Below are 14,175 nucleotides of genomic sequence, written 5' to 3' on the forward strand. Positions count from 1 at the left end.
AATTGGCCTTTCGCATTATCAACAGACACAAAACCAATAAAAGTAAAATTAAAAATTGATCGGACACCAGATAATTATCAATTGGTAAATAAAAAATAAATCAAAATTATTTATTGTCACATGATATATACAAACGACGAATAAATATTTTGTTGTTTAGAACATAAGATGACACCGGTAATAGTACTTATGAATTAATTAATACATTAATTTAAGTGTCCGTATCAAATTGCCCTAAATTTAGTTAACTCCGTCTCCCAGTTATTGCAAATTGGTCCAGATGTGACATAGTAGAGGGTGCAATTTCAATGGACCACGATAATTGCACTAGTTGGGTGACACGGATTTCAACATTAAATGTGGTGCATTTATAGGTAAATTCAAATAAATATTTTTCTACCCGCAAGGGTGGCCTAGCGGTTGGAGCAAGAGAGCTTGGGTCAATTGACCCAAGTTCGAATCCCCTTGCCAACGGTCGCTAGTGGAATCGATAAAATTATATTAATTTAACAAAATATTAAATTATTGAACTATTCGTTTTAATTATTATGTAAGCAATATTATACTGTATCTCATAAAATATTTCAACATCACTATGACCTGTACATTTTATCCATGTATCCAACAAGTCAAAAGAAATCTTATTTACTTGAATTGATGACTTTTATTATCAAACACTTACCAAAAAAATATAAATGAATCAAATAATTACCTAATCAATAAAAAATGCACAGATTATGAACTTTAAATTAATTCTATTTGTGAAAAACATTATCCACCCCGAAGATCTTCTGTACAATATACTTCGAGTGTTAAATATAAAAAAATATGAATTTTTAATTATAATAATAATATATATTTTTCTTTTTTTATGGTTAAATAATGCTAAATAAATATAATGGGGGAAGTTGGATTGGACTGGATTCAACTTTAGCGCGTAAAAGTATTGGGCTGCAACTTGCCATATTTGTCGTATTCTCTTTACCAAAGACAATGATTCTGGGGCCCACTACACCAATTTAATAATATTATTATATAATTGCATCTTTCACGAACGGAAAATAATTTAATTTTATTAATTTTTTTTAAAAAAAAAGGGCAAGTGAAGTGAACCATCATCCATGATTAAAATTGAACTTAAAAAACGAAAGGACGGGACGCTATAAAAGGGCATCTCAAACCGGTTTTACTTTCCCGAGTCCAAAGAGAGAGAGAGAGAGGAGAGAGAGAGAGAGAGAGAGAGGGGGGTGGCCAGAATTTGTGAACTCTCTTCATCCTCAAAAAAAAAAAAAAAATCAGAAAACCTAAGCCTAATAATGGCCGTGTCTAGCTTCGCGAGGGCATTTCCGTCCTTTGAGTGTCGCTCAGATCCCGATTTCTCCCGCCCCGAGATTCCTTCAGCTGGATGCGGCGGCGGTTTCTCCGGGAAGTCGCAGTCGGCGATTCTTCGCGGCGGCGCGGCGGCGCACGGCCTCTCCTCGCTTATTTTGAGGTTTCCGCCCAATTTCGTGAGGCAGCTGAGCAACAAGGCTCGGAGGAATTGCAGCAACATTGGTGTTGCTCAGGTGGTGGCGGCTTCGTGGTCGAACAACCAAGGCGCGTCGGGTTCCACGCCGGCGGCTAAGGCTGTCGATGCGGCCTTGGCCGCCGTCGCGCCGGTCGAGATTGAGACCGGCGTTGAAGATGTGGTTCCTGCGGCTGAGGATCCGTCTCCTCATGCCGAAAATGTACAGCCTGAGGGTTTGCCTCCTTTTAAATACGCTTCATTTTTGAATTCCGATGGCAGCGTTGCCATTCATGCTGGTATGTTCGGAAAAGTCCGATATATCGTATAGTTTTTCTTTTTACGTATACGTATGAAGTTGAATTCATGAGTTATGTCTATGTTGCCTGGCTATTTTTTTTTAGTCTGCCATGTTTCATTTAGGAGAGCATGCGGTTGTGATTGTAATAATTTAAATTATCTATGCTAATCGCTTTGGTGTTTAATTCTGTTTTTCCAAGGTCTAAAGCTTGTAATAGACAATCTTGGTTTTGTGTGCATTTAGGAAAGTTTGACCAAGCTTATTCTGCACTTGTTAGAAAAAGTGGTACTAATTGGTGCACATAGCTCGTTAGAATGCATCAATTCACGCACTTCCAATTGACAACGCAAGATAATTAAACGACTTGTGATTTGCTTTCTCGTGTTGGTTCTTTTTGTCTCGCTAATTGCTCATTTTGGTTCACTAGTTTACGATGTTTCTGACATTTCTCCTGCATTATCTTTCTCGAGAATTGCTCAACTGTTCTGACATTTATCTCGGAATTTGTTAATTTGATCAGGTGAAAGATTGGGCCGCGGCATTGTTACTGATGCTATAACTACTCCAGTAGTTAATACATCTGCTTATTTCTTCAAGAAAACTGCTGATCTAATTGATTTTAAGGTATATTTAAGTTATTCCACTGTGATTCCTGTCGAGGATGTTCCCATTTAATACATTAACTGTTGACTGGGTACATCAATAAACAAAAGACACATCGAATGATTTGTTTTGAGCTAAGCCTAGTAAATAACTATTCTCTGTTCTGCCTTCACTTATGCCAAGCTGAACTTATTTAGAAAATTGAGATTTCTTTTGTTCCTTTGGCAGGAAAAAAGAAGTACAAGTTTCGAATACGGGCGCTACGGGAATTACACTACTGTTGTTGCAGAGGAGAAGATAAGGTTAGCTTGATTCTTCAACTTCTTTTCCTGTAGTATGACATACTTCACAACGGTGCATGGGTTTATGACAATTGCCCACATTCTTCTTCTTGAAACTGTACCAGTGCACTTGAAGGGGCAGAATCAACGATTTTGATGGCATCTGGAATGTGTGTTAGCACTGTTATGTTGATGGCACTTGTCCCTGCTGGTGGGCACTTGGTGACTACCACCGACTGCTACAGGAAGACTCGTGTATTCATTGAGAATTTCCTTCCCAAAATGGGGATCACTGTACGTTCTTTCTTACCCAATTATTTAAGTTGTTTCGTTTGTGTAGCATTAAAATTTATCTCACAATGAAAAATTTCTTCCAATAAAGTGTTCTCTCAGTCTCACTCTATAAACATCATTGGAATAATTTGGTCTTTTGGTGTCAAGTCTGCATATGGAAAAATTACACGACGGCAATGAAATAATAGAAACAAAAAGTGGATAAATAGAAAGATATACTTTCTTAATTAAATATGCATATATGAAAATGTTTCTCGCAAGTTCGGACCTAAAAGACCTGACATTCTTCGTTTCCATGTTTCTGAAATAAAATGCAGGCCACAGTTATTGATCCTGCAGATATTGGAGGACTGGAGTCTGCTTTAGAGAACAACAATGTTAGTTTTGATGGAAATTATATTTTTATTATCGTTTGGTTTGATTTCCTTTCAATTGAGTGCTAAATAAACAAAGTATATAATCTTCTTTGCAGGTCGCTCTTTTCTTTACAGAATCTCCAACAAATCCCTTTTTGAGATGTGTTGACATTGAGAAGGTCTCAAAGCTTTGTCATGCAAAAGGAGCCCTTGTATGCATAGATGGGACATTTGCAACTCCTCTTAACCAGAAGGCTCTTGCTCTTGGCGCTGATATTGTTGTACAGTCTGCAACTAAATACATTGGGGGGCACAACGATGTACGGGTTTTCACACACACACGCACACACACCATCTATATACAAATCAATAATATTAAGATTATTAGCATTACATGTCTTGGTACCAATCAGAGCATTTTCCATACAGGTTCTTGCAGGATCGATCAGTGGCCCTGAGAAGTTGATTTCTGCAGTTCGTAACCTGCATCATGTTCTTGGTGGCGCTCTCAATCCTGTGAGTAATTCAGATTAAAAGTGTACTGACTTCATAATGCTGTCTTATTTCATAGACTAACTAAGAAAATTCTGCGTAAGAATTTGATGAAGTAATTATGGTTGAACCGATATTCCTAGTTATTACACTATTGAGCATTTTTCTTGTTATGTTGTTTGAGCCTGTATCATAACTAAGCCTGGTCAATTGTGTCCTTGATCAGAACGCCGCATATCTGATTATTAGAGGCATGAAGACGCTGCATCTTCGTATACAGCAACAAAACTCGACAGCACAAAGGATGGCCGAAATTTTAGAGGCACATCCCAAGGTAAATAATAGCTTCATAACTTACTCTGCATGTCTACGTGTAGAGGCTTACATAAAACCAGTTGTAATTGTAGAAGCTTGTACAACCATATCTGTTATTTTTCTTGCTTCGCTTCTGATACTTGACAAAATATAATTGCAGATTAGCCGTGTATATTATCCAGGCCTGGCAAGTCATCCAGAACACCACCTTGCTAAGAAGCAAATGAATGGATTTGGCGGTGTTGTTAGTTTCGAGGTCAGTATCCATAAAGCTACAGTCACTGGGGCTTTTCGTGTTTTTTTTTTTTTTTTTTTGAATAAAGCAATTTCTCTGATATTCTGAATATATAATTAGGTCGATGGAGACTTACTAATCACCGCAAAATTCGTCGATGCACTAAGAATTCCATACATTGCTCCCTCATTCGGAGGCTGCGAAAGCATTGTTGACCAACCAGCTATAATGTCCTATTGGTAAGTCGATAACTGAATCTTGAAGTGTTTAAAATTAAGTCAAAGCTTTGCTAATAAAAATAAAATGAAATTGAAAACAGGGATCTTTCCCCGTCGGAGAGGGCTAAATATGGTATAATGGACAACCTGGTTCGCTTCAGCTTTGGAGTGGAGGACTTTGAAGATTTGAAGGCTGACATTCTTCAGGCTCTCGAGAAAATATAGTCTCGTCTGATCTTGCTGCTGATTATTGTTTTGTTCACTTTTTATTTATTCTTAATTTTTTTTTTTGGAACTTTGGCAATCTAAAGATTGGTGTTTTGGTTGCTGTTGAATATGAAATTAGAACTGAATATTCGTATTCGTATTCGTATTCTTATTCGACCCAAGTATCATTCGTTGGATGGATGGGTTATTATTTGTTCTTCTAATATCTTTGTTTTTTACATTATAATATTCGCCACAACAAGCTTGTACCAATTTTACATTTGACCCCTCATGTTCACAAAAAATATATTTGGTTCCTGATGTTTCCAAAATTGAACACTTATAGTCTTTTTTGTCAATTTCCCGTTAGTACTAATGGAATCGTGTGTGTGCCCGTCACTGCTTTCGACTAACAGTAAATTGACGAAAATGACTAAAAATGTTAAATTATTCAAACACGATAGATCAAATGTGGAATCGATGCAAATTTGAGGGATGAAAACTGTAATTTTTTCGTAAAAAATAAAAAGCAGGATCCGCAAACCGCTGCCTTACGGCCTACACCACCACAAGTTGAAGGGATCCTCTGAAGAATATTCCTTCAGCGCATTTATTGATATCATTTTTTAATCCAACAAGACTTGGAATATGCTGAGATCTATTTTCTTGATAACATTTTATTTTAAATGATCTATAGCCCAAGTATATTACTAAAATAAATGCACTTGTCAATGAATTTAATATTGATATTTTCTTTTTTCTCCTAATTACATGTGGTGTGTGTGTTAGGGCTTTGTTTTGGAATTGTTTATGCAAATATATTTTCAAACTCCCAAAAGGTAAATACGATCACAATTTTTCTTTGTACATTTTTTCTTGAGCTTTCCTCGACAATTGGGCCTCTTGCACTACTTTTCATCAAATTTTTCATGAGTATATTTGTTTTTATTTTGTATTTTTAATCAATTGGCATCATAAACTATACTATTAAAACAAATATAACATATATTTCAATTTAATCTTTCAAATTCCAAAATAGTAGCAACCGAAATTCTATACATTAAATTAAAATAACTTAATCCCGCCTCCATTACAAAATTCATTATTTTTTCTTCTCTTGAAGTAGTCTGTCTTACTTTATGACAAACAAACAAAACACGACAATAGAAAGTTCGGCCAAAACTCCGGAAGAGATTGTCTAGAAATTGAAGCAAGTGAGTTTGTGTCAGTTGACCCAAATTCGAATTCATTTGTTAATAGTCGCTAGATCGAGCTTGTCACAAATCATTAGTCTAGTATAGTTTCCGTTTCTCGTATAATATACAAATTATACTGTACGAGAGTGCAGTTAACCAGTACACCTATATAATTGGTGGTACATTCTTTCAATTAAAAAAAAAATAAATTAATTTTACCTTCATATATGATCTTTTCTTTTATCCTTTCCTGGGTCCAAAGGATATTCCTCGACTGTTACTAGGTCTTTTTTGTTGCATTTGTTTGTCATATTTTAATTGTTAGAAACAAGATCCCAATTCATCCACAATCACAATGTAACAACAACATCAAAATTGAATAAATAAATAAAATAAAATAAAACAAAATGCAAGCCTTTCTATTTATATACATCTTATAAATCCCATCTTAAAATATTAGATTAGACACCAAAAGCATGTTCTTCTTGCACACACTTTCACCATTTTTCCTGTAAAAAAAGAATTCCCACTTATTCAATCGTAATTACTGTTTACAAGAATTCATTTAGAAAAATCGATAAATCATATGAAATTCGGGAAAGAATTCAGGATGCACTTAGAGAAAACCCTACCTTCATGGAGGGATAAGTTTCTGTGCTACAAGGTCCTGAAGAAGCTGCTAAAGAATGTTCCCGCCGCCGCCGATAATCCGCCGCGGGGCGTGGGTGCGGCTGTTCCTATGCTGCCGTTGCCGGAGCTCCACGTATGGTTTGTGACGATTCTCAACGAGGAGCTTGAAAAGTTCAACGATTTCTACGTCGAAAAGGAGGAGGACTTTATCATCCGCTTCCAGGTTTTTTTTTTTTTTTTTTTTTTTTTTTCTGATGAAATTCATGTTAGATTTAGAACTGTAAATTGGAAATTGCCATTGAATGGGTAAACATGATTCGAAGTTTTACAGAGGATTTACTATCCAGATATTTCACAAAAAATACATGAATCGGATATAGCTTCTATTTATAGTCTTAATCACTCTATCAGCTCGATTTAGGAAGTTAACTGCCGTGCCACGTGTCACCGTGTGATTGGAGACTTCAAAACTCAGCTGTTGCTAAAAACGTGTTTCTTTTCTCATGCGTTTCTTCAAGTGAAACGCAACTCTCTCTCTCCCCTACGACGTCGTTTCCCCAGCCCTTCCCATGCAACGTGACAATCCTTTCCCCTTGAGAAACATGACCTCATGTTTGGAATGAAGGAAACCTCCGAAGCATCTCCTCAGCATCCTCCCAAGTAGCCTCCTCTGCCGGCAAATGAGCCCACTGGACCAGCATCTGACCCACGGCCGTATTATTTCTTTTCACCATTCTTCGAGCCAACAGCTTAATCGGTTGCAATAAGAACTCCCCATCATCAGTCAAGGGAGGGAAAATCTGCACCACCCTATCGGTGCTACCAACCTGTTTTTTAAGTAATGACACATGAAAAACCGGATGAACTTTTGCCGCATCTGGCAACTTCAACTCGTAAGCCACTTCTCCCACCCTCTTTAAGACTTCAAATGGTCCACAATATTTAGGCATGAGCTTCCAGATGGGGCTCTTCTTAAGACTGAGCTGCTTATATAGCTTGAGTTTGAGATATACCCAATCTCCTACCTGGAACTCTCTCTCACTCCTATGCTTGTCCGCTTGTACCTTCATACGATTGCTGGCTTCTTGTAACATATCTTTGAGGTGTTGAATCATCTTAGTATGATCATTTAACCACTGCTCAACTCCAGTGGTTCTCACTTCCAACCAAGGTCCATACCCCACTTGAGAAGGTTGATAACCATAGAGAGCTTGAAATGGAGACATCTTGATGGCAGAATGGTAGCATGTATTGTACCACCACTCAGCTAGGGATAACCACAGACTCCATTGCTTGGGAAACTTACCACACATGCACCTTAAGTAACTTTCCAAGCATTGATTGACCCTTTCACTCTGCCCATCTGTTTGGGGATGGTAAGCTGTACTCATCTGTTGTTGAACTCCCAAAGAACTCATCAGCTCTTTCCAAAAAACACTAGTAAATATCCTATCTCGGTCTGACACCACATAAGTAGGTAATCCATGTAGTTTGTACACAGTATCCATGAAGGTTTGGGCCAATGAAGAAGCTGACATTGGGTGGCTCAAGCTAATGAAATGGCTATATTTGGTAAACCTATCCACTATGACCCAAATTGTATCCTTGCCCCTAGAAACTGGCAACTTTTCTATGAAATCCATAGTAATATAGGCCCAAGCTTGCTCTGGTATGGGCAGTGGTTGTAATAGGCCAGGTATCCTATTGGTCTCATGCTTATTGAGTTGGCAAACCCCACAAGACATAACCAGTTCTTTAACTTGTGTCTTCACTTGAGGCCAGTAAAATACACTTTGCACCCTCCTCAAAGAATTCTGGACCCCAGAATGACCACCAATGGAAGATTCATGCATGAAAATGATGATTTGCTGTCTTAGATTGCCAGTGCTGCCCACATAGATCCTTCCTCGAAATTTGAGCAAACCATCTAAATACTCAAATTCAGACACATCCCATGGTTGGACAGTCAAGTGAGCAATTGCCTCTTGCACTGTAGAGTCACCATCATAACTTTGCATAACCTCTTCAAGCCACATAGGTTGCAATACAGTGAGGGCAGATAATTCTCCTTGGAGAATGCCCTCAGAATCTCTCCTAGAAAGAGCATCTGCAGCCTTATTCTCACAGCCTTTCTTGTATTCAATTCTGTAGCTAAACCCCAATAACTTGGCCAAGTACTTCTGCTGGATGGGAGTAGTAATCTTCTGTTCTAACAAATATTTGAGGCTCTTCTGATCAGTTCTGATGAGAAAAGTGGTGTGTAACAGATAATCCCTCCACTTCTGCACAGCTAGAAGAATAGCCAAAAATTCCTTTTCATAAACTGACAGCCCCATACTCTTAGGGCCAAGGGCTTTGCTCAAGTAGGCAAGGGGGTGCCCTTGTTGCATCAAAACAGCCCCCACTCCAGTGGCACAAGCATCAGTTTCCAGAACAAAAGTGATGGAGAAGTCAGGCAACTGTAGGACTGGAGTGTTGATCATAGCTATCTTTAACTGTTCAAAGGCCTTAGTGGCAGAAACACCCCACTCAAACTTGCCTTTCCTAAGTAAGTCAGTAAGTGGTTTAGCAATAATGCCATAATGCTGAACAAACTTCCTGTAATACCCAGTGAGGCCCAAGAAACCCCTTAAAGCCTTCACATTGCTAGGCACAGGCCAATCCATCACCCCTTTGATCTTTTCTGGATCCACTTCTACTCCAGCAGCAGAAATGATATGGCCCAAGTAATCAATTCGAGGCTGCCCAAAACTGCACTTAGAGGACTTGGCATACAGTTCATGCTTTCTTAAAATGGAGAGGGTGATCTGAAGGTGTTCTTGATGGAGTGCTGCAGATGTACTGTATACCAAGATGTCATCAAAAAACACAAGGATGAATTCCCTCAAGTGAGCTTTAAAGATCTGGTTCATCAAGGCTTGGAAGGTTGCAGGAGCATTAGTCAATCCAAATGGCATTACCTTGAACTCATAATGGCCTGAGGCAGTGACAAAGGCAGTCTTATGAATGTCTTCCTGTTTCACCCTAATTTGATGATAGCCAGCTCTAAGGTCAATTTTTGAAAAAATCTGAGCTCCATGTAGTTCATCTAGCAGATCATCTATGATGGGAATAGGGTAACCATCCTTGACAGTAATAGAATTCAGTTTTCTGTAGTCAATACAAAATCTCCATGTGCCATCCTTATTTTTCACCAAGAGGACTGGTGAAGAGAATGGACTAACACTAGACTGTATGATACCACTTTGCAGCATTTCATCAACCATCTTCTCAATTTCTCTCCTTTGTATATAGGGGTACCTATATGGTTGCAATTTGAAAGGAGTCATGCCTGCCTTAATGGTAATTGAATGCTCAGCACCTCTCTCAGGTGGCAGTGAGGTTGGCTCTTTAAACACATCTGCATAGTCTTCTAAAATAGTAGACAGATGAGAAGGTGGGGTGGTAACTATAGGCAAACCATCTGTGCCTGAAACCATACACACACACCCAATCATGATCTTGTTTTTACTAATGAGATCTTCCATCTTTTCTTCAGTGATAGCCTGGATAGAAACACTAGGTGTTGGTCCTTGTAACATAACCTTCTGCCCATGCAGAAATCCAGTTACTCTTTGCTTGGTGAAGTGGAAAGTGACTGGCTCCATTTGCTTCAGCAAATCAACTCCAATAACAAGATCACACCCTCCCAATTCTAACAACCTCACCTCATTAGAGAATGAGTATTTACCTATTTGCCACTGGAAAGATGAACATTTGGCATTGCTCACAATTTTCCTACCATCTGCTACAGTGACTCTCATCAAGGAAGTAGGTTCTAGAAGGCACTGCACTCTCTTAGCAGTACTAGGATCTAGAAAAGTATGAGTGCTTCCAGTGTCTACAAGGATGGAAATGGGATGCTTGTTAACCATGCCTAACAGTTTGATGGTCTTGTCACTCACCTGACCTGCTAGAGCATACACTGAAATTCTATAGAGTTCTACTGCATTTTCCAGTTCCTCTAACTCCCCTTCTCCATCACAATCCTCTTGACCCAATATCATAAACAACCTCTTGCATTTATGACCATAAGTAAACTTTTCATCACAGTTAAAGCATAAGCCCTTCTTTTTTCTTTCTTCCCAATCAGCATTAGATAGCCTTTTAATTGGTGTATTGTTTTCTTCAGAACGAGGATTATACCTGACAGAGGGCTCACCATGATTACTCTTGAAACCTTTAGAATTTGGGGTGCTCACAGATAGCTTTGGATGATTCCTCATGCTCTTGTGTAGTTGATCCACAGCTTTCTCTTGAAGCTTAGCTTGATGCATAGCTTCCTTCAATGTTCTTGGTTTCAACAATTTCACCATACTTTTGATTTCCTCCTTCAATCCACTGATAAAACTGTTTATGAAATAATTTTCAGAGAGTGTTCGATTCATGTGCAACATGAAAGCCTTAAGTTCCTCAAATGTATCCCTATAAACCTCCACTGTACCTTCCTGTTTCAATTTATTGAATGTTTCCACTACACTCTCATCACTATCTTCCCCAAATCGCTCCATTACCATATCTACAAACCCTAACCAATCAATCGCCTCACGTCCTTCCACATAATCCGAGTACCAGTGATCAGCTTTACCTTCCATGTACATGGATGCGTAACCAACCCTCTCATGATCCAACATTCTCGTAATAGTGAAGTATTTCTGACACTTCCGCAACCATCCCCGTGGATTATCACCACTGAAACGTGGAAAATCCAATTTTGGAGTTTTATGAGCTCCATTTCCCCCATACTGACCTTCAGATTGACGATGCATGGGAATCGTGTATGGTACATTGCCTTCCGAACGTACACGCGCCGCCGTCTGTGGTGGTTGATTGGTCATCGATCCGCTGCCTTGCAACGGCTCCTTTCCTCGATTCGTTGTCAACAACCGCCCTAATTCGTCGAACCGCTTGAAAACCTCATCGAATTTAAGATCTGTTTTCTTCTGCGCTGCTGCCATTTTTTCCTCCAAATCAGCCTGCAACTCCGATCTCAATGTTTGCTGACCTCCAAATAAACTGGCCACATTCTGCTCCATTGATTTCATCTGCTCATCCATCGCCACTAATTGTTGTTCTACTGCTTCCACCCGAGTACTGTTAGCCTTTGCCATAACCAATTCCGTCGTTCGCGAAGGTAGGATCAATGCTCTGATAGCCAATTGTTAGATTTAGAACTGTAAATTGGAAATTGCCATTGAATGGGTAAACATGATTCGAAGTTTTACAGAGGATTTACTATCCAGATATTTCACAAAAAATACATGAATCGGATATAGCTTCTATTTATAGTCTTAATCACTCTATCAGCTCGATTTAGGAAGTTAACTGCCGTGCCACGTGTCACCGTGTGATTGGAGACTTCAAAACTCAGCTGTTGCTAAAAACGTGTTTCTTTTCTCATGCGTTTCTTCAAGTGAAACGCAACTCTCTCTCTCCCCTACGACGTCGTTTCCCCAGCCCTTCCCATGCAACGTGACAATTCATCGATTTTGTTTGTGCAATTTTTGGTTTTGATTTTTGTGATGAGATTCGTAATTTCAAATTAGGCGTAATAAACATTGATTTGATTTCAATTTGGGAATTAGGGTGAGGACAATTTTATGTTAATTCGTTGTTTTAATGAAATACACAGACCGCTTAAATATTTTGAAAATTGAGCTACCCAAAACTCACAGTGGTAGGGTTTTATTGCTTAAAAAGTGGCAAAATTGAGCATTTGAATTTAAGAATTAAAAAAAAAAATTAAAAAATTGGCTTGAAGGAGAAGAGATTTTAAGAATTTATACCGTTCACAGATAATATCAGGCTTCTCTTGCCTCCTTGTCAACGTAGAAACCGTCGAACTTTTCCGAACCAAGAAAACCGATGAACTTGTGTTAAACTGCAAAATGTCACATTAGATTGATGAAGTTTGTTAGGACAGCTTATGCGATGAGTGCACGAGAGAAGCTAAAAACGGAGATGTTATTTATTTGGATCATACGAGATGATGTTGACAGAGTAGTGGGTATGGAAGAGAAAAAAAACATGAATTATAGTACTCATCAACATGTTAAAGTGGGCATCGGTTTTCGAAGTTTTGATGGTTCAAAAGAATATGTGAAGGTATATTCCATTTTTTTTATGGGATTTGTTTATTTTGGCCTGACTGGGATTAGCTTACTGCAACACATGTATTGTTAATGGGCTCCAGATGTGTCAAAATTAGTTTTTACTAATGTGTAAATATGCTTCCGTGACGTGCTCGAAAGCATACGACAAAACCCGAAAAAAAACAAATATCGAAAAAAAGAAAAAGAAAACCCAGATAAAATGTTACTCTTGGCTTTTTACCGTTCATTGACATGTGAGAACTTTGCGTATAAAACAGGTTAATTTACATCGTAGGATATTTTTTTGACGAACAACCAAAACAATGTACTAACGTGATTTCAATTATTATCGGCGTCTTTTTGCCTCAGGCACTAAAGGAAAAAATCGAGCGTGTGAAGGAGAGGGGAAGGTACAATGGAGTTTTCACCTCGGAGATTGAATTTAGTGAAGATTTAATGGAGATACGTAGAGACTTTGTCTCGATTCACGGAGAGATGGTTCTGCTCAAAAGCTACAGCTCCCTCAACTTTGCAGGTAAAGAAAGAAAGAAGCTCCTCTCTATTAAAATAATCATTCGGTATTTATTTTAAATAAATATTTGTTTCGTGCAATTTTTCTTTAAAGGTCTTATCAAGATTTTGAAGAAATACGACAAACGAACTGGGGCATTATTGAGCCTACCTTTCACTCAGCTCGCCTTTAACCAGCCCTTCTTCACAACCGAGCAATTAACAAGACTAGTTCACCAGTGTGAAGAGAATCTCGAGGTTTTGTTTCCTATAGAAGCTGAGGTGGTAGAATCGACCGATGTTTCCGATTATCAGGCAGGCGTGTCACATGCTGAGGTGGCGAATGTTTCTTCGGAGACAACATCTTCGCTCGGACAAGAAACTGTACGTATATACCAGAGTACCCTTGCTGCAATAAATGCTATACAGGGCTTGAAAAGGGAGAGCGCTTCCTCGAATCCTTTGTCCATGTCGTATATATTTGGAAGCCGCGATAATGGCAGCACAGGTGATGTAACTGCAGAGAACTCGCCCTGCAACTCTTTTGTTACCTTAAACGATGATGACGAGGACGAAGACGATGTGGATATATGTTTCCCTAAATAATTTTTTTTGCCGTTTTATTTGGTGATTAATCTAAATAATTTTGTTTGTATACCTGTCAGCTAATTTCGGAAAAATACGTGTAAATATAGTGTGAAAAATAACCTGCCAATATAATGTTACATGTTGGCTGAATTCCGAATTTTGATTACAGTTTACGATTTTTTTACGTAAAAGTGTGTGTTAATTTTAATAATTTGTTCAATATACAGATTTATGTTGTGTATGTAAGCTGTTATACGATGTTCGGATTGTGTTATCGTTTGAGGAGTTATAAGTAGTAAATTCTAATACATAGT

The 14,175-nt window shown here is 38.4% G+C and overlaps 2 protein-coding genes and 1 long non-coding RNA gene across 3 annotated transcripts; 2 read left to right on the forward strand and 1 right to left on the reverse strand.

Annotated features, from left to right (window-relative positions):
- Positions 1 to 1,063: 1,063 nt before the first annotated feature.
- Positions 1,064 to 5,030, forward strand: LOC105970821 (cystathionine gamma-synthase 1, chloroplastic). The gene is made up of 11 exons (XM_012995649.2): positions 1,064 to 1,803; positions 2,326 to 2,429; positions 2,637 to 2,710; positions 2,815 to 2,983; positions 3,301 to 3,360; positions 3,456 to 3,659; positions 3,769 to 3,855; positions 4,058 to 4,165; positions 4,307 to 4,402; positions 4,502 to 4,620; positions 4,701 to 5,030. The coding sequence occupies exons 1-11, from the start codon at positions 1,317 to 1,319 to the stop codon at positions 4,822 to 4,824; spliced, it is 1,632 nt and encodes a 543-aa protein (XP_012851103.2). The 5' UTR covers positions 1,064 to 1,316; the 3' UTR covers positions 4,825 to 5,030.
- Positions 5,031 to 6,360: 1,330 nt separating this feature from the next.
- LOC148768274 (uncharacterized) lies at positions 6,361 to 6,774 on the reverse strand. The gene is made up of 2 exons (XR_016033038.1): positions 6,635 to 6,774; positions 6,361 to 6,511 (listed from the first exon to the last, which is right to left on the reverse strand). It is a non-coding gene; the product is annotated as an uncharacterized LOC148768274 (long non-coding RNA).
- On the forward strand, positions 6,432 to 14,167 carry LOC105970841 (SPX domain-containing protein 4). Its single transcript, XM_012995668.2, has 3 exons — positions 6,432 to 6,855; positions 13,133 to 13,298; positions 13,389 to 14,167. The coding sequence occupies exons 1-3, from the start codon at positions 6,589 to 6,591 to the stop codon at positions 13,877 to 13,879; spliced, it is 924 nt and encodes a 307-aa protein (XP_012851122.2). The 5' UTR covers positions 6,432 to 6,588; the 3' UTR covers positions 13,880 to 14,167.
- Positions 14,168 to 14,175: the final 8 nt, after the last annotated feature.

The sequence above is a fragment of the Erythranthe guttata genome, chromosome 8 (genome assembly GCF_056151865.1).
Source record: "Erythranthe guttata isolate IM_541 chromosome 8, IM_541, whole genome shotgun sequence".
NCBI lineage: Eukaryota > Viridiplantae > Streptophyta > Magnoliopsida > Lamiales > Phrymaceae > Erythranthe > Erythranthe guttata.

Bases quoted from the DNA above. Each gene is read 5' to 3' on its own strand.
- LOC105970821 (XM_012995649.2), top strand. From the start codon at position 1,317: ATGGCCGTGTCTAGCTTCGCGAGGGCATTTCCGTCCTTTGAGTGTCGC. The intron at 1,804-2,325 runs GTATGTTCGGAA...TAATTTGATCAG, and splicing joins CAGCGTTGCCATTCATGCTG to GTGAAAGATTGGGCCGCGGC. The intron at 3,856-4,057 runs GTGAGTAATTCA...GTCCTTGATCAG, and splicing joins TTGGTGGCGCTCTCAATCCT to AACGCCGCATATCTGATTAT.
- LOC105970841 (XM_012995668.2), top strand. From the start codon at position 6,589: ATGAAATTCGGGAAAGAATTCAGGATGCACTTAGAGAAAACCCTACCT. The intron at 6,856-13,132 runs GTTTTTTTTTTT...TTTTTGCCTCAG, and splicing joins ACTTTATCATCCGCTTCCAG to GCACTAAAGGAAAAAATCGA. The intron at 13,299-13,388 runs GTAAAGAAAGAA...TTTTCTTTAAAG, and splicing joins CAGCTCCCTCAACTTTGCAG to GTCTTATCAAGATTTTGAAG.